At 39.1% G+C, this 27257-nt stretch overlaps 1 protein-coding gene across 13 annotated transcripts in view; it reads right to left on the minus strand.

The window, feature by feature from the left end:
- The window catches only part of GREB1L (GREB1 like retinoic acid receptor coactivator), a 296105-nt gene that overhangs the window by 114792 nt on the left and 154056 nt on the right, over nucleotides 1-27257 (minus strand). For 12 of the 13 annotated variants that reach the window (XM_065534044.2, XM_005587065.5, XM_065534043.2 and 9 more), the window contains 5 exons: nucleotides 25829-25994; nucleotides 25100-25297; nucleotides 12087-12263; nucleotides 6478-6654; nucleotides 3082-3204 (listed from right to left, as the gene is read on the minus strand). In XM_065534044.2, coding sequence (XP_065390116.1) covers nucleotides 3082-3204; nucleotides 6478-6654; nucleotides 12087-12263; nucleotides 25100-25297; nucleotides 25829-25985 — 832 coding nt within the window. In that variant the 5' untranslated portion in view covers nucleotides 25986-25994. The remainder of the gene's footprint in view (nucleotides 1-3081; nucleotides 3205-6477; nucleotides 6655-12086; nucleotides 12264-25099; nucleotides 25298-25828; nucleotides 25995-27257) is intronic. The other variant, XM_045377770.3, reaches the window with a different exon arrangement.

Below are 27257 nucleotides of genomic sequence, written 5' to 3' on the forward strand. Positions count from 1 at the left end.
TGAAACCCCGTCTCTACTAAAAATACAAAAATTAGCCGGGCGTGGTAGCACGCAACTGTAATCCCAGCTACTCAGGAGGCTAAGGCAGGAGAATCGCTTGAACCCGGGAGGTGGAGATTGCAATGAGCCGAGATAGTGCCATTGCACTCCAGCCTGGGCATCACAGTGAGACTCCATATCAAAAAAAAGGAAGAAAATGTTAAGAGAAAATATGCAAGCAATAAGTCATAACCCAGCCAGAATAGAATATATATAGCTTAGCAGGTAGAACTCAAGACAAAGGCATGCAAATAGTGCATTAAACTCTTCTTCAAATACTATACAATGTGTGTACCCATACTTGAGGCTAAAAACTGTTGATTACAGATAGTCACTGACTGCAAATTAAGATAAGGGAGAAAACAATCTCCTATAGAAAGGTGAACCTCAATCAATCAGTTAAGGAGGTGCTGCACATGCTAATATTTGTGATGGTATCATAATGCCAACATGAAATTTCTACAGTCGATTATGTTCAAGTGTCAGAAGAAAGAAACTATTGAAGAGTCTATAAACATTCATTAATACAAAATTTTAGATACAAAGCATCACTTATAAAGGCACTTTCTTTTATTAAATTTTCTAAGTTGCATCTGAAATTGTTAATAACTAATTTTCATGATCAAATTACCACTTACATCCTCACAGGGACACAAAAGAATGTGAGCATTAAAACTTGGCCACTGTGAGTCAGTCAGTGCCTTCCCCTTGCTCTTGGCCTGTGTTTCATGATGGCAACTGGGGGAGCGTTTGCTAAAGCCTGAATCTTGATTTCCTCTTTCAAAGCAAAATTTGTTTACAAAGTATATTTTCTGGTATAATTAAAATTGTATTACTTCTTATTAACATTTTAATACCTTGTTATTATTTTCAGGTACAACTGCTTATTTACATACCTATCTCTCCCTCTTAGGAAAGGTTACATGTTTTATTGTTCTTTTTCTTTTGTTTTTTTTCAGACAGGGTCTGGCTCTGTTGCCCAGGCCAGAGTGCTGTGGCAGTATCTCAACTCACTGCAAGAGCACCCGGCTAATTTTTGTATTTTTAGTAGAGACGTGGTTTCACTATGTTGCCCAGGCTGATATCGAACTCCTAAGCTGAAGGGATCCACACGCCTAGGCTTACCTACCAAAGTGCTAGGATTATAGGCATGAGCCACTGTGCCTGGCCCTGTTTTATTGTTCTTTAATCCCTTATATTAATTTTTTTTCTTTTGAGACAGAGTGTTACTCTGTCTCTTTTGAGACAGAGTCTCATCCAGGCTGGAATGCAGTGGCACAATCTCAGCTCACTGCAACTTCTACCTCGTGGTTGTGTACAAGCAATTCTCGTGCCTCAGCCTCCCAAGTAGCTAGAATTACAGGCGCATGCCACCATGCCTGGCTAATTTTTGTATATTTGATAGAGACGGGGTTTCGCCATGTTGGCCAGACTGGTCTCGAATTCCTGACCTCAAGTGATTCACCCACCCTGGCCTCTCAAAGTGCTGGGATTACAGGCGTGAACCACCATGCCCAGCCATGAATGTTTTTTAAGTCATTGCAGACATCAGTTGAGTACTGAAACCCTGCCTTATAGCATCTGATAAGGTTCTTAAAACAAAATAAACACTTGATACGTTTTTGTTGTAATGAAGTAAATCTTAGCTTTTAATACTTTGGTTTTAAAAATTATATTTCACAGCATAATATACTATGGGATCAATCAAATTACAAAAATGGTATTCTAAGAGAGACATGCAGGTGTGTCATTAATGTAATGAAGGCTATTCTTTCAATGGCCAGAGCCAAATGCTAACTTGTTTCTTTCTTGAATACGTAGTGACACTATGTTCTCTCATTTATTCTAAACAGAAGTGGTCTATTCTCTCAGATCAGAGCCTCTATCTAAATCTCCCGCGCAATTTAAAAGCCAAACTTTTTACAATCCAGGAAGAGGTGGGCTTAGCTTAGTACAGGCACATAGCAAGAAATGTCCCAAAGAAAGTTAGCCTTATTATCATTGCTGCTGCTGCTAATATATTCCAATAATCACTTCTATCTTGAAAATAAGTAGAAACAATTGACCAGCTCATCACAATTTCACATTAATTTGAAAGAGGTATGCTATGTAGCAAATGGAGACCACCTTCTTCTCAATTTGTGGTTAACACTGGCAAAGTACATATGCTATGAAGTTTGTGTATCAGACGAGTAAAATGTACTCCACGAAAAACAAGTGAACTGAAAAAAAATTCACAAAGTCTTTTAAAATACTTTCCTTCTTGCCTAAGATATAACCAAGGCTGGTTCTGAGTAATTTTCTCAAATACTATCTGCAGTGATCTCTTCAGGTAAAGCCCTCCAGCCCTTTGGCCACCTGGAACCATGAAGTTCCACCTGGAATTTTATCTTGGCCTCAGGGCCTGGGCCGGTGCTCTATGCTGGAGGAATTTTTAGAAGCCTCAGACTAGTAGCTTATCTGCTCAGTACGATCAGTCATTCTGCTGATCCTGTCCTGATATTGTGACCTAGTTTCAGGCACTAAGATTTTATCTAGTTACTCATAACCAGTGCCTCTTTTGTACCACTAGAAACTAGATCCTGGGTTCATCCGTTGTGATCCACAATCCTAGCTTGGGACCTTGTTTTGTATCCCAGTTGGTGCACTACTCCCTATGATGTTCTGTGGGCTTAGCTAGAGCCCTACCCTGGAACTCCAGTCTTCATGACTGTGTCTCCAGTACTTGCCACTGGATGGCTATGATGCAGACTTCCCTCGTGTCTGGATTTCCACTTATTGCCTACTGTCAGTCTCCCCCTAGAATAATGTCCTAGGCTTCAGCTAAATTTCCTACCACTGTCAGGACTGTGAGGATTTGGGTTCTGGTCATTCACGGATTAACCCATCTCAAGGCTGAGTTCTAATTCTAATAGTAACTCAAGTAATACCTTTATTTTGAAATCTCTCTATTCAAACCAGCCAGCAGTAAATATATACTTTAAAAAGCCTCATTAAATATACATGTGATGCTTGAAATGCCAAAAGAAAAATACCCCATACCTGTCTGAGTGAATCCTGATTTGTATCCATTAGTTGTCCCATTTTCTGGGGTCACAGTTGATGACACTGAAGAGCTTGGTTTAATAGAGTGGCAAGAAGCAGAGGATTGTCGGCTTCTACATTCTGGAAAAGAGTAAAAATTACACTGTATGAAGTGACCAATGTTCTGTTAAAACAGGTGATGGGGACACAATCCATAAAATCTCTAAATTAAATTGCTGCTCCTTAAGTGGCAGCCACTTCTCTAATTAGAGATCCCCTTCCCCATCCTGACTCCAACAGAATGTTTAAACTAGTGAATACAACGCTTTTGTTTGGAAGACAAAGAAATGGTTGCAAAGAAATTGGACCTTTGTTCCCTAAATACTAGTTCCCAGAGGAAATATACTCATAACCAATATAGTCATGCTAGTTTTATGGGTAAGACAGAGGCTAAAACATTAATAATTTATGAAAACCTAATAGGCCTTTCAATACCAGTTAACACCCTACCTGGGATTGGTTTAAGTGTAGAACAGTAACCTATGGTCTGTCTAGGCTGCCTATAACCTTCTCTTCTCAACCTTAATTTAGGTCCAAAAACAGAAGCAAAGAAAAATGTATAGGCAGTAGAGAAAAATTTTAAATGCTCAAATTATTATTATTCTCAGTTCTTATTAAAGGAGACAGCCAATATTCAAAGTGGTTACTGATCATGCTATGCCAAGCTTCATTTTAAGTAAGCCAGTATTAATGGGCGTCTGGGATGATATTTTATTAGTGCTTTGTACTGATTCAGGTAGATAATAAATACTATCACAGCCTGTGGGACTGTTAACTTCCAACCAAATTTTACCCTATTAGTCTCAAAAAGTAGCATGTGAAAAAAGAATATAAATAATTTTATACGACAAAGTTAATTACAGAGGGTCCTTTAGAGTGTCTCCAAGTTTATCAGATACATACAATGACTGGAAGCAGTTTTCTATAACCTTCTATGCTATTACCTTCTATGAGGAGTACTGTATTCTGGCCTAAGAGCATATCTCCAATATGTAATATATGCACATATGTATATTGATATTATATGTATGTATACATAAATTATACAAATAAATATAATTTCAGCTCCAAAATAGCAACTATTATAAATGTGAGGCTTCTCTCACAAATGTTATTCTTTATTAGAAAAATGAGGCCAGGCATGGTGGCTCATGCATGTAACTTTACCACTTTGAGAGGCCAAAGTGGGTGGATCACTTGAACTCAAGAGTTCGAGACCAGTCTGGGCAACATGGTGAAACCCTGTCCCTACAAAAAATACAAAAATTAGCCAGGTACGGTGGTGTGCGTCTGTAGTCCCAGCTCCTTGGGAGGCTGAGGCAGGAAGATCACTTGAGCCTGGGGTGGGAGAGGTTGCAGTGAGCCACCGCAGTCCAGCCTGGGCAACAGAGTGAGATCGTGTAAGAAGGAAAGAAAGGAAAGAGAGGGGAGGGGAGGAGAGGGGAGGGGAGGGGAGAGGAGAGGCGGGGAAAGGGGGAAAGGGGGAAGGGAAAGAAAGCAAAGGAAAGGAAAAGGAAAAAGGAAAGGGAAAGGAAGGAAAGGAAAGGAAAGGAAGAAAGGAAGAAAAAGGGAAAGGGGAAGGAATGAAGGAAGGAAGGAAGAAAAAAAGAAAAGAAGGAAAAGGAAGGAAGGAAGGAAAGATGAATTGCCACTGAGTACTAACTAAGAAGTTAAAAATATTTTATGCAACCAAAACAAGGCTAAAGAAGGAAATTAAAAGGGAGGGAGGTGATACCTATCCTACTTTTACCCTTTTATTAGGATTCATGACATTCAAAATGATTTTTCTGAGAAAAATCATTTAATAGGACAAAGACTTATTCACCAGCTTATGATTCAGTGGTCATAAGCTTTAAGTTCTGATGATACCTATCTTGGAATATGTACCCATTTCCTAAAGAACTATATAATGCTACTTCAAAGGTAACTAAGAGAAATTAAGGTGAAGGACTCAGAAACAAACCTGCAGTTGTAATTTGGAATATTATGCTGTTTTTCATAGTCAGGAAAAAATATTGTATAGACAACAAATAGAAACATTAAAAATAGTTATTATAGGCTGGGCACGGTGGCTCAGCACTTGGGGATGCCAAGGCGGGCAGATCACGAGGTCAGGAGTTTGAGACCAGCCTGACCAATATGATGAAACCCCTTCTCTACTAAAAATACAAAAATTAGCCGGGCGTGGTGTCACACGCCTGCAATTCCAGCTACTCAGGAGGCTGAAGCAGGAGAATCGCTTGAACCTGGGAGGTAAAGGTTGCAATGAGCCAAGATCTCACTGCTGCACTACAGCCTGGGCAACAGAAGGAGATGCTGTCTCAAAAATAAAAATTAAAAAAAAAAATATATATATATATACACACACACACACACACACACATACACACAGTTATTATAGGCTGGGTGCGGTGGCTCACGCCTGTAATCCCAGCACTTTGGGAGGCCGAGGTGGGCGGATCACAAGGTCAGGAGATTGAGACCATCCTGGCTAACATGGTGAAACCCCGTCTCTACTAAAAATACAAAAAATTAGCTGGGCGTGGTGGCGGGCACCTGTAGTCCCAGCTACTCGGCAGGCTGATGCAGGAGAATGGCATGAACCTGGGAGGTGGAGCTTGCAGTGAGCCGAGATTGTGCCTCTGCACTCCAGCCTGGGCGACAGAGCGAGACTCCATCTCAAAAAAAAAAAAAAAAGATAGTTATTATATGGAGAAAAAAATCTCAGCATCTAAGAAACTGATCAATAGAATAACAATTAAATACTTCTTTTCTTTAGCACAGTGAAGAGAACTTCTGTCAATTCCTATCAAGCACATGAAGATGTGAAGTTTCAACTGGATTCATTTCTATAAATAAGTTAAGTTCTTCCTAATTTATAAGAAATAACACTTTGCCAACTTAATAGTGTGTTTTCCCAGGTATTATGAAGAGAACATAAATGTTTACTCTAAGTATGTTTAGCTCTAGTTAAAATAGAAAAAAAATACGGATGTTCGAAAATCTCCAAAGAAATTAAATAGAGCCAAAAGGGCATCTAACCAAGGAGCTGTCACTCTGAGGTCCTCTCTAAATGACGGAAGAGCTAGAAAAAGTCCATTTTTCCCCTTGAGAGCTGTACCCCCTTCCCAAGAGACAAATACAGAGACATGCACTTTCCTACACTTGAATTGTCTCTGTTAAAAATGTAAGGGGCAAGTCAAATAACACACCAGAAGGCTTTAAATTTTTGGATATCCTTCTGAACTTGAGATGTTTATCTGTATCCCACCTGAACTCCGAATCTTGTATGGGTCACTTGTCACCACTCTAAAATCTCCATTCCCTCCCCTTTTCTTCCTGGAAATTGACTACCTTTCCAGCAGATAAGAGGTCCCTTAGACAATACACCCTGGGAGCTTCTGACTAGGTAGTACTTTAAGTGCTTCTGCTTCTTTGGCTGAGTGGTGAGCTTCAAGTTAATGTGGTTGGAAAATTCCGTGAAATATCGAAATCCTCTTTCTCCACAGCCGATACAATTTCCAGAAAACCCTGAAGTGAGGAAAACCAATGTTACTAATGGCCTTGTAAGTTGATACAATACTTTTATGTATTAAACAGCATAGAAACGTTCACATTCTTTGACCCAAAAATGTCTCAATCTCAAGGAAATAATTCAGAGGGAAAAAAAACAGGTACACATTTCTTTAGCAGAGTTGTTTTGTAACAGTGAAAGACTGGAAATAATTTAAATGCTGCTCTAAAAGGAAAGGAAAGGTTAGCCTCTAAAAGGTTAAGGAAATAGGGTTGATAAATACAGTAGATAATGGTTAAGGAAATAGAGCACATAATATAATAAAAAGCTTGGTTCTAGAATGTCTATTATTTCTTCCCCACATACTCCTTCCTTAGATAACCTGGTTCTCTGTCCTCTCTACCACTCAGACTTGCCTCCATGGTCACAGCTGGTGAGTTTGTGGCCCACCATCTGACCCAGTCTGGGACAGTCAGAATCTCTCTCCTGGAATTTCGAAATAAATACAAAAAGTCAGGCAGGTGGTGCTGGACCCTGGATTTGTAAGGTTTTACAGAATTGGAATCCCAATTAGGGTTACATCAGCCACATGTAAGCTAGGGTATGGGAACCAAGAACCATGAAGAAGAAGCTGATCTGCCAAGAGGAGAGCAGAGCACGGGCCAGATGTGCAAATTCAGGGCTCTATCAGCTTCTAGTTTCTGTGAGATCTAGCTATACTTTCCGACAGGAGTACCATGAGATTCCCATTTCTCCTTTTCTAACACTTCTTTATTCATACTAGCTTATTATTCCTTTAGATCTAATATCCAAATAATTCCACTCAGACAAATTAAACAAAACAAAAATGTTGGTGACCTGGTTAGAACAGGGGACACGGAAAAAAGAAGAAACAGAGAAAACTGGGAAGATGAAAAGCCATGCCTTTTTTTTTTCTTTTGCCATGCCTTTTTTTATTGAAAATTAACTTTTCAGTCCCCCTTAATACACAGACTAAAAACAGACAGTAAGAGTGGGTTCTTCTTGTTGTGCCTGATGAGGACATAACACATTTACTGTGACATAGATGAAAAGCACAAAAATGTTGTAATAAGAAAGGGCATTCCATATTGTATAAAGGCAATATTTCTATACATAAATAACTGAAAACAAATTCACTGATGAAGTGATACACTCTTTTCAGACCTCTGAGCTAACCTGATAAATATTAATAATTAACAAAGATATATAAATTGAGAAGAGAAAAGCCACAAGGATTAATGATAGAATATCTCACAATATCCTAATCTCAGAATGCTAACCATCAATTCAAAGCATTTATAAATGGGAAGTCCAATTTATTATTATTCAGTCAACAACTATATATTGAGCATCTACCCATATGCTAGGCATTTTGCTAAACACTAGGGAAACAGTGGTGAAGAAGAGAGATTCATAACCTCTGGTCGATTACACAGAATTAATAACTTATTACTGCCACTTTTTAGACATGTAAACAATATAATTTTATAAATGACTTAAAATATATTCAGAGATGGATTGTATTTGAGAGCATCTATTTGTCCAATACCTTAAAAAAGTAGCCCCTCCCCCTGCAAAAAAGGTTGCCAGTGGCTGCCTAGGTCACCAAAGTCATCCATCCATCTATCCATCCATCCACCCACCCATCCATCCATCCATCCACCCATCCACCCACCCACCCATCCATCCATCCATCCATCCATCCATCCATCCATCCATCCATCCATCCATCCATCCATCCATCCATCCAACAAATACTGTGTTATGTGCTAGACACTGTTGCAGGCCCCAGGTTTTTAGCACGAAACAAAGCAGACAAAGTCTCTGCCTTTGTGGTAACTACATTCTGGTTTGACCGTCGCACCTTCCTGGAAAACTGCCTGACCTGTGAAGTAGATATGCCACACCCAAAACACAGAAAAAAAGCTACAAGAACCTTTCAGCCAAAATAATCAAGAACAGTGCCAAAACATGAGGCTCAACTGATAGGTCCAAGTGGTTTAGAAAACATTAGTGTGAGAATTAGAATTCACAAACTACCGAGGTTAAGTTTGATCTTTTCCTCTGTCTATTCTGAGGTGAAAAGCAAGAGTGTGAAGAGGAAGAAAAGCCATGGGTCAGAATAATCTGCAAAGGAGAGAATCTTCACATTAATGATAAGTTAACAACTTTTAAAAGAATTAGAATCCTACAGTCCATTTAAAAAACTCTGTATGGCTTCAGCATTAGCCTTCCTTCAAGGGAGATTTTATCTGCCTGAAGTTCTTGTTGTCATTGAAAACAAAAAATAACACCCCTCTCAGCCAAATTACCTTTTAGTTTTTCTGGCAATCAAGTCTTCCAATTGCATGGCAGATTTGGGACACATGCACTACCAACTGGATCAATATATTTTTAAATCATTCCCCCATAGTCTTTGGAATCTGCATAGTTTATATAAAAATTTAGGCAAATTGATATTTGAATCCGCAAGGGTTCTAGAATAGTGGAAGCTTAAACATTTTTCCACTATATTTTAATGCATATGAAAATCATCCACTTTAAGTAAGAAATGTTGGATGAATATTAGTTTTTGGACAATAGAGTATCAAACACGTAAAAATCCCAACAATGTGCTTATTTAAGAAAAACCTTCTGCCATTTTGCTGTTGCACTGCACTTTTACATGGAGAAGTGGTCAGTAAAAAATTATGTCCACTTACAAGGCTAGAGAAAGTAAGCAAAGTTCCAAGTCTGTAAGAGTATTTAATAAACACAATAGTAAAATAATTGCCATTTGAAGAGTAAATACTATCTCCCAAGCACTGTGCTTGGTGGGTGCTTTAAGGACATCATCTCATTTGATCTTTATGACCCTGCAAGGTAGGTGTTAACGACCCCATTATATGCACGAGCAATCTAAAACTTTAAGTTCTTAAAATACTTGCTGAAGTTCTTAAAGTACTAAGTGGCAAATCTGGAATTTGAACACAGTTCTGATTCCAAAGCATATGGTCTTTGGTCTCACTCCTAATTTCTAAGGATTATGAAGTCTATTATTCTGATGGTGTTTTCTGTGTCTTTTCTATGACATAATCTAAGAGGATTCTCTAGTCACAAAGAATCATTGAACAAAAAATGCATTATGAGAGATTTTCATTGTCTACAGTCAGAGCCACACCTGAACTGTTTCATCAGATGAGACGATAATGCTTTTCAAATGCTAAAAAGTTTTCTGAAGTTGTTCTACTACAGCCTACTAGGTAGTAAGCTCTGTACGGAATAGGACTGAGTCTTATAACTGTTGTGTCCCTACGTGAGAGCCTCGTGTGATTTCTGTCATACAGTACATTTTGAATAAATACTGCTTAATAAAAAAACGAGTAGTTGGATCGTCTTTGCTAATTTAGTCCAGCATATTAGATTTATCATTAGACTTCTATATTAAACCATCTGCTCAATTTCACTAAACAAAAAAAAGTGAAAATGTTCTTTTTTTTTTTTTTTTTTTTGAGATGGAGTCTCGCCTAGGCTGGAGTGCAGTGGCGTGATCTCGGCTCATTGCAAGCTCCGCCTCCCGGGTTCACGCCATTCTGCCTCAGCCTCCCTAGTAGCTGGGATTACAGGCACCCACCACCATGCCTGGCTTTTTTTTTTTTTTTTTGTATTTTTAGTAGAGGCAGGGTTTCACTGTGTTAGCCAGGATGGTCTCTATCTCCTGACCTTGTGATCCACCCGCCTCGGCCTCCCAGAATGCTGGGATTACAGGCGTGAGCCACTGTGCCCGGCCGAAAATGTTCTTTTTTTATGAGAGCCTTATGAAAAATGAAAACTACCATTTCTTTTCCTATGAACCATGAGAAGTCTTAAACTATAATTTAAGGAACTTCTATAAAGCGTGTGCAGGCTCACTTATTGATCAGTGTATTGCTAGACTTTCTGATGACACTATATAACTAGGAAGAATGTATCAAACTACAAAAATAAATACACATGATCAATACAATATTTGAATTCACTGCTCTATTCTTTTTCCTTTTCACTGATATTTGTGCCTAAAACATGATTTTCATCTATAGTAAGACAAATTCTGAGAAACAACAGTAGAGAAATGCAGCAGTAAAAAAGCAACAAATCTCATGTGCTATCTTTTTAATTATTTAAAATAACATAAATCAAGTCTGTTATTTATGATATAGGGAGGCTATGTTGTGAGAAAGCCCAGACACTAATATCACAAAGTAAAATAATTCTGAGATAAAGTCATTTACATTTTATATCACATAGATAGAAATATAAAGATATATAGTCCTAGTTATTTTGGGTGAACTAATGTTAAATATAAAGTGAGATTCACATCACACAAGTATAGATAGAAATAATGTGTGGTATGGAAAAATAACAAATAACTTACAAAGTGAATAATCCACAGATGAATAATTGAGAGTTGACTTGATATCAGGTCCAGTATCAGAGCTGACTTGATATCAATGACTATAGAGAGTGAATTCTCTTTTCTTTATAAAATATTAATTTTTGATAAATTGCATGCTTTTAAAAAATGTCTGGTCAAAATTTAATTCATTTAATTAAGCTAAGTGTTTTGAGAATTAATAAAAATGAAAAGGCTGGGCGTGGTGGCTCATGCTTGTAATCCCAGCACTTTGGGAGGCCAAGGCAGGCAGATCATCTGAGGTCAGGAGTTTGAGACCAGCCTGGCCAACATGGTGAAACCCTGGCTCTACTAAAAATACGAAAAGTAGCTGGGCATGATGGTGCGCACCTGTAATCCCAGCTACTCAGGAGGCTGAGGCAGGAGGATCGCTTCAACCCAGGAAGCAGAGATTGCAGTGAGCTGAGATTGTGCCACTGTACTCTAGCCAGGGTGACAAGAGCGAAACTCTGAAAAAAAAAAAAAAGACAGAAAAAAAGAAAGAAGAAAAGGAAGGAAGGAAGGAAGGAAGGAAGGAAGAAAGGAAGGAAGGAAGGAAGGAAGGAAAATAAATGTTTAAGAAGTTACTGCCTGTAATCCCAGCACTTTGGGAGGCCAAGACAGGCAGATCACGAGGTCAGGGATTTGAGACCACTCTGGCCAATATGGTGAAGCCTCGTCTCTACCAAAAATACAAAAATTAGCTGAGTGTGGTGGCATGCGCCTATAGTCCCAGCTACTCGGGAGGCTGAGGCAGGAGAATCACTTGAACCTGGGAGGCAGAGGTTGTAGTGAGCCTGGACTGCATCACTGCACTCCAGCCTGGGCGATGGAGCAAGACTCCATCTCAAAAAAAAAAAAAGTTACTAAAAGAAAAAATGTATCATAATTGAACTAAACTATATAATCCCCAAATAATCCTCTGGTATATTTTTTAAATTTCTGCAGTTGTTTTAAATAAATGTGTATTTTAACTCCCTCATATTGGAAGGAATTTTATAAGCATGAAATACTCACCTAAAAGTGCATTTTTTCCATGATCATCCGGTAGAAATCGCTTGTCCACAGCACAAACTAAGATGTGTTCAGGCAGATTGGGAGACTTGGCCCCCACCAGGAGGAATCCTGCTGGGATGTCAATTTGTTCCATACACAGTGATACCAAACGCAAATCCTTTCCTGCTTGACAAAAACCTAAAAACCAGTTTTAAAAAAAAGGACACAGTGAAATGTTTAGTGAGATTATATCTTCTTATAACTCATTTGGAGAGTAGATTTACTTGTGGGAATCACTATTAAACACTAAATTAAAGTCCCTATATCCCTTTACTCCAACCAGAAGACAAATCTATCAAGTGTGGCCTTCTGAACAAAGCTAAAAAGACACTGAAAGGAAATATTTCCCTCTGCTTCACTCCAAAGTGACGACTCCAAAGTGACGACTTCATATTTTCTTTTTCTTTTTCTTTTCTTTTTTTTTTTTTTTGAGACAGAGTCTCGCCCTGCTGCCCAGGCTGGAGTGCAATGGTGGGATCTCAGTTCACTGCAACCTCCGCCTCCCAGGTTCAAGCGATTCTCCTGCCTCACCCTCCCAAGTAGCTGAGATTACAGGCACGCACCACCACACCCAGCTAATCTTTTTTTTTTTTTGTATTTTTAGTAGAGATGGAGTTTCACCATGTTGGCCAGGCTGGATTCGAACTCCTGACCTCGTGATCCACCCACCTTGCCCTCCCAAAGTGCTGGGATTACAGGCGTGAGTCTGGTCCACGAGTGAGGCAATGATAAATACACAACAAACTTTGAAAACCATGCAGTTTGTATGTGCATGTAATAGGGTTATTTTACTTCCAATGCAAATTCACTTCTCTAGATAGGGGTAGAGTCAGAATAGATACTCTTTATTTCTTTCTTTTTTTTTTTTTTTTTGAGACAGAGTCTTGCTCTGTCGCCCAGGCTGGGGTGCAGTGGCCGGATCTCAGCTCACTGCAAGCTCCGCCTCCCGGGTTTAGACCATTCTCCTGCCTCAGATACTCTTTATTTCACAGAAGAAGAGACTGAAGTTCAGAACTTTGTGGCTCCTAGATGAACGGGCCAAAACTGTTACAACATTTCACTTTTTACCATGATAGGACATGACAAGTTGCGACAAAATCTTACATAACCACTTTGTATATCATAATGTATTCTATGAATTCATCTGTTCATCATTTATAAAACAAACATTTACAACAAATGCTGTCTGAGACCAGGAGATACAGAATTGAACAAAATATGTCTTCCTCCAAGAACTCACATTGCAGTTAACTGGAAGAATGTATAAGGAACCAAGAATCACAGACAGTGTTACAGGGAACAGCTACAGTTCTGCTACAAATCTTCTGGGGAATGATCCTGTCTGTACTCTAATCATGTGACTTCCTCAGGGAGTTGTGACACTTCAAACTGATGTGGAGCTAGGACCTGATCCAGCTGGGCCACTTTGATAGCCCAACTTTCTGGCCATAGTTGATTGGTCCAAGGGTAGACGTATGACATAAACAGGGCCCATCAAAGCCTGTTCCCTAGAAATCTGAACATGGAGCCAAGGAGAGCATGGCTCAGTCTGCTTAGTGCCAGCCCTGTTCCTTGACCTGAGAGGGAACTCCGTCACCATGGGCAGGAGGCTGAAAGATTGTTCTGGAGGTGTCTGAATCCCTGAGCCTGCTGTATCTGCCTTTCCCAAGGTTTGGCCATGAAACCTTTTCTTTGGAACTCTTTCAGTCATTTATTCATTTTACCTAAGCCATTTTCAGTTTGGTTTCTGTCATTTGCAACCGAGAGAGGCTGAATGAAAGTATAATAAATGCTATTCCAGGCCAGGTGCAGTGGCTCACACCTGTAATCCCAGCACTTTGGGAGGCTGAGGTGGGCGGATCACTTGAGGTTGGGGTTCAAGACCAGCCTGGTCAACATGGTGAAACCCTGTCTCTATTAAAAATACAAAAAAAAAAAAAAAAAAAAAAAAAAAAGGCCAGGCGCGGTGGCTCACACCTGTAATCCCAGCACTTTGTGAGGCAGAAGCGGGCGGATCATGAGGTCAGGAGATCGAAGCCATCTTGGCTAACACGGTAAAACCCCATCTCTACTAAAAATACAAAAAATTAGCCAGTTGTGGTGGCGGGCACCTGTAGAGACAGAGCTTGCAGTGAGCCCAGATCGTGCCACTGCACTCCAGCCTGGGCGACAGAGTGAGACTCTGTCTCAAAAAATAAACAAACAACAACAACAACAAAAAAAAAATTAGCCGGGCATGGTGGCACATGCATGTAATCCCAGTTACTTGGGAGGCCGAGGCAGGAGAATCACTTGAACCAGGGAGGCAGAGGTTGCAGGGAGGCAGAGGTTGCAGTGAGCCGAGATCGCATCACTGCACTCCAGTCTGGGCAACAGCGTGAAACTTGCTCTCAAGAACAGGAAATGCTATTTTCCTGTTTCCATTTTCTGAAAATGCTATTTCAGAAAATTTTGGAAGCAAGGAGGACACCTACCTTTCCATACACAAACCCTAGGAAAGCACCATTATTATTGCCCAATACAAAATAGGGAAAAATCATGCTAAATTCTCCTAGCATCAATTCATGTTATGATTTTAACCAAGTGTCAAAAATCATTGAATGCCATCGTTACTGGCATGAGAAATAAAAAAGAAAACACCATCAAAACATTGGATGAGGCCAGGTGCAGTGGCTCACGCCTGTAATCCCAGCACTCTCGGAGGCCCAGGAGGGCAGATCACTTGGGTCCAGGAGTTCAAAACCAGTCTGGGCAACATGGTAAAACCTCATCTCTACAAAAAAAAAAATACAAAAATTAGTCGGGCCTGGTGGTGAGCACTTGTAATCCCAGCTACCTGGGCAGTTAAGATGGGAGCATCCCTTGACCCAGGGAGGCAGAGGTTGCAGTGAAGCCAGGATTGTGCCATTGTACTCCAGCCTGGGCAACAGAGCAAGACCCTGTCTAAATTTTTTTTTAAAGAAAAAAAATTAAAATTAAAATTGAAAGAAAAAGATGAAGTGGTGGGGCATATTAAATTTACCGTATAGTTTGGGTCATCAAAAACAAGCCTAATAGAATTGGGAAAAGACAGCAGAAGAAAGAATAAAATTATCAAGACTACAGGGCTCAATCATTTCAAGCTTATAGAGCCCTTTATAACATTAACAAAAGTGAATTTAAGCTCTAAAAGTCAATTTAACTCTAAAAATTCATGAATTAAGAAAAAATACAAAAACTTATGAATTCTTCAGCAATTTTAAATGAATCTGCATTTGTTCAAAATATCATTTATATTGATCTGGAAAATAGTCATTAAATATGTGGGTCATATTACTTAGTTTACAAACATTTTTTGAAGCCTATTTGATACATGGAACCCATAGGAAAATAAAATTGCTGTGCCCACCCACCTCTATTAAGGAACAGGCTCACAGGTTTGGAGGTTGGGAATTGATGATGATGATGATGATGGCAGCTAAAACTTACGGAGCACTCGCCATAGCCAGGCACAGTGCTAAATACTATATAGATTATCTTATTCAGTCCTCTCAACACTCAAGACTGGTACTATCTCCTTTTCATAGATGGAGAAACTGAGGCTCATAAAGGTTAGGAAACTTGTCCAAGGTTACACAAAGAGTTCTGTAATGCTCAGGATGTAAGACAGAGGAAGTCTGCCACAGTGAAGACAGACAAAAAGCATACTATTTAACTTGGCAAAAGAGAAGCTAAGAACAATTACAATACAGTGCTAAAACTATGACGGGTGAACACAGACTTTTTCATCAAATTCTAAAATACTAAATCTAGGAGTCATATTAAAGTACCAAAAGGAACGCTAATTTATTTTAATCAAATAAGTTACTAATTTGCATATAGACAGTAAACCTAGGTTTACAGACATAAACCTAGTTCATGATTGGCCTATTAATGGAAAGCAGGATGCTTGGGGAGCTATGTCTGTCACTGAGAAGTAGTAATACAATCTTTCTACAATGTTGACTCACTCTGTATTAGAAAAAGTATACCAGATGGAACCACAAGTCTGTATCAATTTGCAAATTATGTTATATGGAACCTCAAGATCATCTAATAAAGCATTTCTCAATATAAGTGGTGAATTCCCAGGGATTCACAAAAAATGTTCCAAGATACTTGGGAATAGTAAGTGAAATTTAAATAGACATCATTATCAATTTCTAAAAATGAATAAATAATTACTGTAAGTATCCTACTTTTAAAACAGAATGTTCTAAGGGCCTTTCATCTAACACATGTAGGGTTAATGGAAACCAGCTGAGTGAGCTCACAATTCACTCAGTCAAACCCCATATCATTGTGTGGTTTTGACTATACAAGTTCAGATTGTTTTCATTTTCAGTCATATGTACTGACATATTCCTTAACTTATACACAGAACAGGCTGTTGGTTAAAGATGGGAAGCTCAGGAAACTTTGTGTTAATAACACAAAAAGAGAAATTTTATAAATGTGCCTAAATTTGCTTTTTGGGGGAGCATATTTTCAGGGAAACTGTACTTTTAAAAGCTCTTTGGTAGATACAAAAGTTAAATTCATTCACCACACTCACTCAACAAATTAAAAGATTGTATAAAATGAAGCAATATGTTTTTCCAGGACATCAAAAAACAAATGTTAAAAAGGTAAAAATTTAGCGATTATAATCCAATTTGGCTTTTAATACATGAGGAAGAAAACACTGCCTCTTTCAACTCTATCAGCAGGTACCTACAAACAGCAGCCTACAACTTTTCCATCACACAGAACAAAAATGCAAAAATTATAAACTACTACACCCTTTAACCGTAAAATGTAGAATTTCCAAAATTTAGGCATTAAAAGATTTTGACTTTTTTTAATGCTGTAAAACATTTAAATACATTTAGCTCCTCTCATCCGCCTCCAAAACAAATATAATAGTTTATTTTTTTGTTTGTTTGTTTGTTTGTTTGTTTTGAGACAGAGTCTCGCTCTGTCGCCCGGGCCAGAGTGCAGTGGCCAGATCTCAGCTCACTGCAAGCTCCGCCTCCCACGTTTATGCCCTTCTCCTGCCTCAGCCTCCGGAGTAGCTGGGACTACAGGCGCCGCCACCTCGCCCGGCTAGTTTTTTGTATTTTTTAGTAGAGACGGGGTTTCACTGTGTTAGCCAGGATGGTCTCGATCTCCTGACCTTGTGATCCGCCCGTCTCAGCCTCCCAAAGTGCTGGGATTACAGGCTTGAGCCACCGCGCCTGGCCTATAGTTTATTTTTAAATTTGTCAACAAAACATGCTTTTTCTTACACAACGAATTTAAAGTAAGTTAATCAGTAATTATTGAATAGCAAATGTAGATAATCTTTCTTGTACAGCATGAATATCAAACAGTATATTAATAAACTGACCTAGGTAGGCAGGGTGCAGTGGCTCACGCCTGTAATCCCAACACTTTGGGAAGCTGAGGTGAGTGGATCACCTGAGGTCAGGAGTTTGAGTCCAGCCTGGCCAACACGGCAAAACCCTGTCTCTACTAAAAATACAAACATTAGTTGGGCGTGGTGGCATGGACCTGTAGTCCCAGCCACTCGGGAGGCTGAGGCAGGAGAACTGCTTGAACCCAGGAGGCAGTGAGCCGAGATTTGCACCATTACACTCCAGCCTGGGCAACAAGAGTGAAACTGTCTCAAAATAAATAAATAACAAATAAATAAATAAATAAACAAACCAATCTAAAATAAATACTATTTAAAATCAAGTCCTTATCACATGCTGTGTAATGACAGAATTAGTTTTTAAATATCTGCATTCAAAAGATTACACACTATTATAGGAGACATTTGTGAGTCAAAGATTGAGGAACACAGATCTGTTCTAATCTCTTTGATATGTAAATGAAAGAAGGGCCCCAAGAGACTAAGAAAGTGGCCCAAAGCCAAATACTCAGCCACCAGAAACAGTAGATAGAGAACCCAGGTCTCTTAACTCCAAATTAACTGCTCCTTCGACCTCATTAACACCTCCCTGACTCATATACAGTCATTCATCACTTAACCACATGGATGCATTCTAAGAGGCGATTTTGTTGTGTGAACATCATAGCGTGTACTTTCACACACCCAGATGGTAGAGCCTACCACACGTGTAGGCTAGATGGTATAGCCTATTGCCCCTAGGCTACAAACCTGGATAGCATCCTATTGTACTGAGTACTACTGGCAGTTGTAACACAATGGTTAAGTATTTGTGTATCTAAACATATGTAAACATAGAAAAGGCACAGCGAAAATATGATATAAAAGATAAAAATATAACACACCTATGCAAGGCACTTAAAACAGAGCTTGCAGGACTGGAAGTTGCTCTGGGTGAGTCAGTGAGTGAGTAATGAGTGAATGTGAAGGCCTAGGACATTACTGTACACTTTATAAACACTGTACCCTTAGGCTACACAAAATTTACTAAAATTTTTTTTCTTCAATAATAAATTAACCTTAGCTTACTGTAACTTTTTAACTTTATAACCTTTTTAACTTCTAAAAATCTTTTTATTCATAGTAACACTTAAAACACAAACACATTGTATAGCTGTATAAAAACATTTTCTTTCTTGTATCATTATTCTATAAGGCTTTTTTGTATTAATTTTTTTTTTTAACTTTTTAAACTTTTTTGTTGGCCAGGCATAGTGGCTCGCGCCTGTAATCCCAGCACTTTGGGAGGCCAAGGCGGGTGGACCACAAGGTCAAGAGATCGAGACCATCCTGGCCAACATGGTGAAACCCCAGCTCTACTAAAATTACAAAAACTAGCTGGGCATGGTGGTGGGCGCCTGTAGTCCCAGCTACTCAGGAGGCTGAGGCAGGAGAATCACTTGAACCCAGGAGGCGGAGATCGCAGTGAGCTGAGATTGCCCCACTGCACTCCAATCTGGCGACAGAGCGAGACTCTGTCTCAAAAACAAAACAAAACAAAAAACAACAACAAAAAAACTTTTTTGTTAAAAACTGAGGCACAAACACAGACATTAGCCTAGGCCTACACAGGGTCAGAATCATCAAGATCAGTGTCTTCCACCTCCGTATCTTGTCCCACTGGAAAGTCTTTAGGGCAATAACATGCTTGGAGGGTCATCTCCTATGATAATAATGCCATCTTCCGGAATACCTCCAGAAGGACCTGCCTGAGGCTGTTTCACAGTAAACTTTTTTTTTTTTTTTTAAATAAGTAGCAGGAGTACACTCTGAAATAACACAGTCATTTATTACCTAATATCATGTGGTATACCTAATTGCATGTGCTATACTTTTATATGACTGGCAGTGCAGTAGGTTTCTTTACATCAGCAACACCACAAACACATGAGTAATGCACTGCACTACTTTACAATAGCTACAATGTCATCAGGCAACAGACATTTTTCAGCTTTGGAACCAACCAACATCGTATATGCAGTCAGTCATTGACCGAAATGGTGTTATTTGGCACATGACTGTATACTGTTTCGCCCTCCTCTAGTCTGATGGAGAACTCTCCTATAACTTCTTCCTTATCTACTTTTGCTGGGTCCTATCACTTGCCTTCCCTGTGGCCTTTTGAGATTGATTTCCGAGTATCATTTGATACACCAGCCCCTGCCGGCCATTGACTGTGTCGGCATTCACCTATTTCATCCTTGCTAATGAGTCCTTAAAATTAAAGTTTTGACAAGCTGCAAAAGTAATCCATGCTCACAGACTGACATTTCTGTTGAGATTTCTCAAGCAATACATTGCAAAAGGGAGACTAATGGGGAAAAGTTACAATTTTGTTTCTGGGCTAAAGAGGGATAGAGTAGAGAAGGCACAGTTAGTGTGGAGAAGGCCTGAGGAAAGCAGGATTTTCTAGGGAAGAGAGATTATTTCAGAGCAATTTCTGTGGCAAAATGAAAACCACACAATCCACACAAATAGTTTTCCAATCTTTGAGGGTTTTCCCACTTATGATATGAGGACACCTAGAGGTGAAAAGCAATAATTATTAAACAATTACTGTATTCTATGAGAGGTGTGTTTCTAGCCTCCTTCACCTAAAAAAAAAAAAAAAAGTCAAGAGGTACCTGTGCCAATGAAAAGAGAAAATGTCCTATTTGATGGAAAAAAAAAAAAAAAAAAACCCACACCATAATGATGGGGGTTTCTAACAGTGGTACGAGAACCAACTGAGAGCTCCCAATGTCCAAAACTGAACAGTTTGAGCAACAAAATAAGTTAGTATTAGATTATAAACATAAAATAAATGTAGGCATTTATGGCCATAATGACATAAATAAATGAATGAACCCATCAATAAATGGGAGAGAAGAGATGAATTCCCATGCAGTAGAATTTCAAATAATTTACATAGTCTGCCCTCAAGGATGTGGAGTGTAACTCCCTGCTCCTTAAGTGTGATCTGGGGATTCCTTACACAGTATGCAGTGGAAGGAGAGTGGAGATAACACTCCTTCAGCCCCTCAGCCAGGTGACCAAAGTTAACAGCAATAGTGATAAATCATGTTGATAGTATGTACCCTTGAAATAATATGTAAAAATTTAAGGAATATGATAAAAATTGACCCCTGTGATCTTCCTCCCCAGATCCCATAACCCCAATCTCATAAGGAGAAAAACATCAAATGAATTCCAACAGGGGGGTCTCCTACAAATACGCCTAATACTCCCCAAATGGTCAAGGTCATCAAAAACAAGGAAAGTCTGAGAAACTGTCATAGTCAAAAGGCACCTAAGGAGACATAGCAATTAAATCTGATGCCATATCCTGGATGGGACACTGAAACAGGAAAAGAATATTAGGAAAAAGCCAAGGAACTCAAATAAACTGTGGACTTTAGTTGTTATTAAAATTAACAAAAAATATCAATATTGGTTCATTAATTGTAGCAAACGTACTATACTAACATATTAATAATAGGGCAAACTGTGTGAGGATATATAGAAACTACTATTTTCTTAATTTTCACAAATTTAGAGCTGTTCTTCAAAAATAAAATAAAATAGTCCTATTTTATCTTTTACTACGTAGCTATTTGCCAACACAAGCCATACAGGCTATTTAATTAAGAAGAGACTAGGAAAGAAAGGCACAGCAGGGCTGAGTCTAGAAAACAGGGTCCAGAAGAAATCAACTCAAGGTCAAAAATGCTCATTAAGTCAAGCAAAAGTTTATGAATTCAGTCTGTAGTTATTCTAAGAATAAGTTCGCCTGCCAAGGGTCTGGTCTATTGCTGTAAAGTATATATCTATTTACTGTTTCCTCCAAATCCTCATTGCTTGGATTCAGATCAGCTAATGATATACAAAATATAGCATCAGGGATCACTATGACAATAAAAACATTATGCAAAGAGCAATATTTAATTTAGCTTTTTCAGATGGAAAATAAGCTGCATACGTCTGTAAAAAAGAGTGGAGAGCTAAAAACAAAATCTATGAAATATTCTATCTCAAGACTTATAGGATCCCAATATCCAGTGTGACAGGTATCCGGTGTGACAGGTAGTTCCACTACAAGAAATATGTCTGATTACTAGTCTAATAAACATCAAATATTAAATCTCAATTAAAACCTTAAACTAAATGAAAAACAAAACAAAACCTTAGGACTCCACAACAGCGTAATTCTGAATTACATCTAAATAATTCTAAGGGACCGATGTGATCTTTCTTTTAGAGGCTATAAGAAGATCTGGTTAAGAGTATCCTAAGGAAGACTCTAAGCCTGTTTATAGTCTACAAGCAAAGAAACATAAGTTAGTGATAACGGGCATACAAATAATTTATTTGACAAATCTGCCCTTGAAATAATTTCACTTTCTGAAGACAACACTGAAATGTTGCTCTAAAACCAAGCCTCTTGCAGAGCAAACGATTTTAATTTTTTTCAAAAGGAATAATAGTAGATAGGTCTTCTTTATAAACTTCATCTGCAATTCTTTAAGAAAACAGCTGAAGATTTCACTTCACAGAAACAGATTTGCATTCTCCAATTATCTCCAACTTGAAGGTTACAGAGTAAACTAAAAGGGGGCAAAGGGAAAAGTTTACAGAAACAGCTATAAACACAAGCTAAAGTAATCAAAGCAGTATTTGGAGGCCTAAAATTTGGTTGTCCTTAACTCTGGACAATCAACTGCCTCCCAGCAGGGTAGGAACCTACACTATTCCAATAATTTACATAAGAAATTAGCAACCAAAATTTACATCTGAATGGTAAACCCCAGCAGCCCATCAGGTGTTAAGTATTTGCTTATCTAAATTGCCTCTAAAAATAGCTTTACCTTTCTTTGAGCCTTAAGTAAACAGAGGATTTCCCATGAAGGGAAGGTGGTATGCTTAAATAAGTCCAGGCAGTATATTGCCCTATTTCATTGCCATTTTCGTAAGGAAAATTTCAGAAATTTCAGAACTGTTCTCCCTTTGAGTAAGAGGGCTCTTAGAACTATCTTAAAATGAGTCCAATTGAAAGAGCTACTGGCCAGGCGCGGTGGCTCACGCCTGTAATCCCAGTGCTTTGGGAGGCCGAGGCAGGCGGATCACAAGGTCAGGAGATCAAGATAATCCTGACTAACACGGTGAAACCCTGTCTCTACTAAAAATACATAAAAAAGTAACCAGGCATGGTGGCGGACGCCTGCAGTCCCAGCTACTCGGGAGACTGAGGCAGGAGAATGGCGTGAACCTGGGAGGTGGAGCTTGCAGTGAGCCGAGATCACACCACTGCACTCCAGCCTGGGTGACAGAGCAAGACTCCGTCAAAAAAAAAAAAAAAAAAAAAGAGCTACTGGCTCATGGTTAATATCTTGGTTAGGGCCAGGCACGGTGGCTCATGCCTGTAATCACAACACTTTGGAAGCCGAGGAGGGTGGATCATGAGGTCACGAGCTCAAGACCAGCCTGGTCAAGACGGTGAAACCCCGTCTCTACTAAAAATACAAAAATTAGCCGGGCCTGGTGGTGGGTGCCTGTTATCCCAGCAACTTGGGAGGCTGGGGCAGAGAACTGCTTGAACCCGGGAGGTGGAGGCTGCGGTGAGCTGAGGTCGTGCCACTGCACTCCACCCTGGGCCACAGAGTGAGACTCCATCTCCAAAAAAAAAAGCTGTCTATGCCTTCCCCCAAGGTGAATTAAAAGGGGAAAAAAATGGACATTAATCATAAGAACCAAAAGTAGCTGATATAGGAATCTAAGTGTAGGACTAGTGTTTTTGAATTGTCTTGGAATCTAAATCTTGAACTTGAGTGAGACAGTTAAAAAAAAAAACTACACCTCCTTTATCTTTAAAATAATATTACCCTTCCCATATACTCTCATATTTTCATGTTCTAAAGTTTAAGAAATACTGGCTATATCTAGATCACTGAGTTTATTATACCTTGGTGGGCAGTAAACAGCTCTCCATACCTGCTTATAAATAACACCAGTGCCAGATACCCTACAAGGCAAACTAAAAACATACCTAGGGCACAGGAAAAGTGGAAACCTCTCTCCCATTTTTTTGGTATAAAATTAGATATTTGAAAGTTATCCTCTAAAGATTTTACTCTATGTAACTCTCACACATAACAAGATTCTCAATGGGAATCCAACAACGTTTTAAGTACTATTTCACCTTCCAGTTTGTTACCTGATAAACGAGTTGACAGCTCAATTAAATAAAAGGCATGAAGATGGATGTGAAGCAAGTAAGAAGAAACATAATGCTAGTCACCTCCTACACCTTCACAGGCTTAAAGCCTGTATTATGTCAATAATGAATAAATCCATATATATTATATTAAGTTTGAGCAATCATAAACAAATTCATAAGGAATAATGGGCTACAGGCAGGGCCGTAGTACTAATCGCTAGAGGCCATCTTTAGTGAATTGGGCACGTAGAAGCTCCCAGGAGAATTACTCAGGTTTCCTCATCTCCTAGGTAGGGGATTTTTGACTCCTTTACTATTTATCACATTGTCAAAAAAAAAAAAAAAAAAAAAAAGTCAAGAGAAAATAAAACTCCCAAGCAGGGCTTTCTGGCTTTCCATATTTGAAGCTCTAGTTTTTCTCTAATTATTTGCACTTCAGGCTTTGTAAGAGGAATGTTCTGAAATTATATCCCTTTTCTTCTCCTTCCATTTCCCCCACTCCAAAATGTTCATGCACTGAAATCATCCTAGGTCCAAGTCACTCTGGGTAGAAGAACAATACTCTGGCTAATCTGGACAAAGTATTATTCACAAATTAATTAGGCCAGGATGATCAGAAAATAGCACAGTAAACTATTAAATGGAGGGAAGAGAGTGTAATTTAAGTTATGATATCACCAAAACCATGAAATACTGGAAATGCTTTATACTAGGATTTTCTTACAAAGTGTGAAGGCTTGGTGGAAGAGGAGGTTGACCCTAATAAATAAAAAGGGATTATCAAAATATACACATTTTAATCCTCTATAAATTTTTACATTTACAATATGTATAAAATATTTTAATCCTCTGTATTGGATGAGTGTTTAAAATAAATGTAAAAAGTAAATATGAAATATCTAATATCTCTCTGATTATCTGCAGGGCAGGGGTGGAATAGAAAGAAGTATGAAGAGGGAACACTAAAAAATGTCCTAAAATAGTAGCATTCTTGCAGAAAGTACTTGGAATACTGGAAAAGCCTTGACCTGGCTTTGCAAAGGCAGGTCAAGAATTGCAAAGGCAATTCTAAACAGACCATCTCAGGGAAGTCAACAACTGTGAATTTCAGTCTCTTTATCTATAAGATGAGATGATAATACTTGTCTTTCTTACAGACATCTGTTGTGAAGTCACAGGAGATAATGTGAATGAGAGCATAATCATTTCTCATTCCTCTCCATGCCATAATTACTAGTTTCCAGACTTGAGCACCGCATGTAATAATTAGAAATATGTCAGACAATATTAGAGAGAAAATAGCAAAAAGAAAACAAAACTGAAACCCACCATCTGTAGTGCAAGATCCTTCTGGGGCAGGTTTTTGTGAATAGGGAATTGGTGGACTGTTTGAATCAGACATTTCTTCATCGTCTTCATCGTCTTCCATTTCATTAACTGTTAGATTGTTAGAAAAATCCAGACTTCCATTTTGAGTGTAGCGGTTTACCAAATCTTTGTCCAGATCCTCCACCTTGGGTTTGACATCTGGATAAACAAATAAATCATAGCAGATTTAACAAAAAGATACTTATGGAAAAATGCACAGTTCTGAAAGACATAATTGAAGAAAAGAAGTCTAGCATTTTCTAACATTTAGCCAATTTATCTCAGAGGTCCCAAGATTTGGAATCCCCACTTCTAAAGAATCCCACTTTTTAAAAAAGGAGTCCAGTGACCAGGCGCGGTGGCTCACGCCTGTAATCCCAGCACTTTGGGAGGCTGAGGCGGGCAGATCACAAGGTCAGGAGTTCAAGACCCGCCTGACCAACATGGTGAAACCCTGTCTCCAATAAAAATACAAAAAAATTAGCCAGGCCTGGTGGCGTGTGCCTGTAGTCCCAGCTACTCAGGAGGCTGAGGCAGGAGAGTCGCTTGAACCCAGGAGGTGGAGGTTGCAGTGAGCCAAGATCACACCACTGCACTCCAGCCTGGGCGACAGATGGAGACTCCATCTGAAAAAAAAAAAAAAAAAAAAAAAAGAAAGAATCCAGAAATACGTATGATTGAGAAACTTACCTGCAGATGAGAAAGGATGCTGCTCAGGGTCCAGGTACAGCTGGGAAAAAATTGGCCGCGGTACCACACTACTACATCTGAGTGAGGCTTCTATGGAGTTGTGGAGAGCTTCCTCAAATCGAGCAGATTTCAGTTGCCCAGCATACGAATTCCCCATGATCTACACCTACCCATCCCCAACAAAAAGAAGGATAAAATCGATATAATTAGAGGTTCTATGTCTCAAAGCACAGGTAGAGCTAATATAAACTATGTCCATATATCTTGTTAAGATGTGAAATATATGAACTACCCAGATATCTTAAGACAGCTTGTGTAAGTTACTTGTTATCATATCACATGTGCTTTTTGTCTTCACAGCCCAAACCGAACTCAAAAAGCCCCTTTAAGGGATTTTGTATCTATAACAGTAATAAATGCTTAAGTCAAGGCTCTCCAACCAGTAAATCAAGACTGACCTGTCAATCATGAATCCCAACCTGGTTACCAGTGTGGCCATGACACCTTTATAGGAGGCTACTACAACTCCCTAGAAACTCTATCAGTGGTTTCAAAGTAAGTAATGAATTTTTTCTTTACAAAGATCTATTACTCTAGATGGGGGAAAAAGCCTCTCTTCTGGAAAAAAAAATGAAAGCTTTATGGTTATATATTTAATTAAATTTCTGAAAGCAAGACTTGAGCCTTTTCAACTCGAATAATTCATTTATGTATTACTAGTATTTGAAAAACTCTGTGGTTTCTTCTGCTTCATCTGAAGTACAATCTTATTTGGGACGCTTCATGAAAGTATATAGCAAAAAGCTTCGAAGCCATGACCTTTACTTCTCATCACTAATATTTATATAGTACTACAGTACTTGCTGGTTATAAAAATTTCCATGTATAGGCTGGGCATAGTGGCTCACACCTGTAATCCCAGCACTTTGGGAGGCCGCAGCGGGTGGATCATGAGGTCAGGAGATTGAGACCAGTCTGGCTAACATGGTGAAACCCCGTCTCCACTAAAAATACAAAAATTAGCCAGGCATGGTGGCATGTGCCTATAGTCCCAGCTACTCAGGAAGCTGAGGCAGGAGAATCACTTGAACCCAGGAGGCGGAGGTTGCAGTGAGCCAAGATTGTGCCACTGCACTCCAGCCTGGGCAACAAGAGCGAAACTGTCTCAAAAAAAAAAAAAATTCCATTTATAACAATAACAACAACAACAATTTACTGGGTGCTAATTAGTGGCTAGACTAATGATACTCAAAGGGTCCTGGGGTGGGGTGGTGGGCAAGACCCTACCCTTTCAATGGTCCATGAAGTCAAAACTATTTTTTTTTTTAATTTTTTTTGAGACACAGTGTCTCTCACTCTATTACCCAGGCTGGAGTGCAGTGGCACAGTCTTGTCTCACTGCAACCTCCGCCTCCCAGGTTCAAGCAAC

Source organism: Macaca fascicularis, chromosome 18, assembly GCF_037993035.2.
Source record: "Macaca fascicularis isolate 582-1 chromosome 18, T2T-MFA8v1.1".
Lineage (NCBI taxonomy): Eukaryota > Metazoa > Chordata > Mammalia > Primates > Cercopithecidae > Macaca > Macaca fascicularis.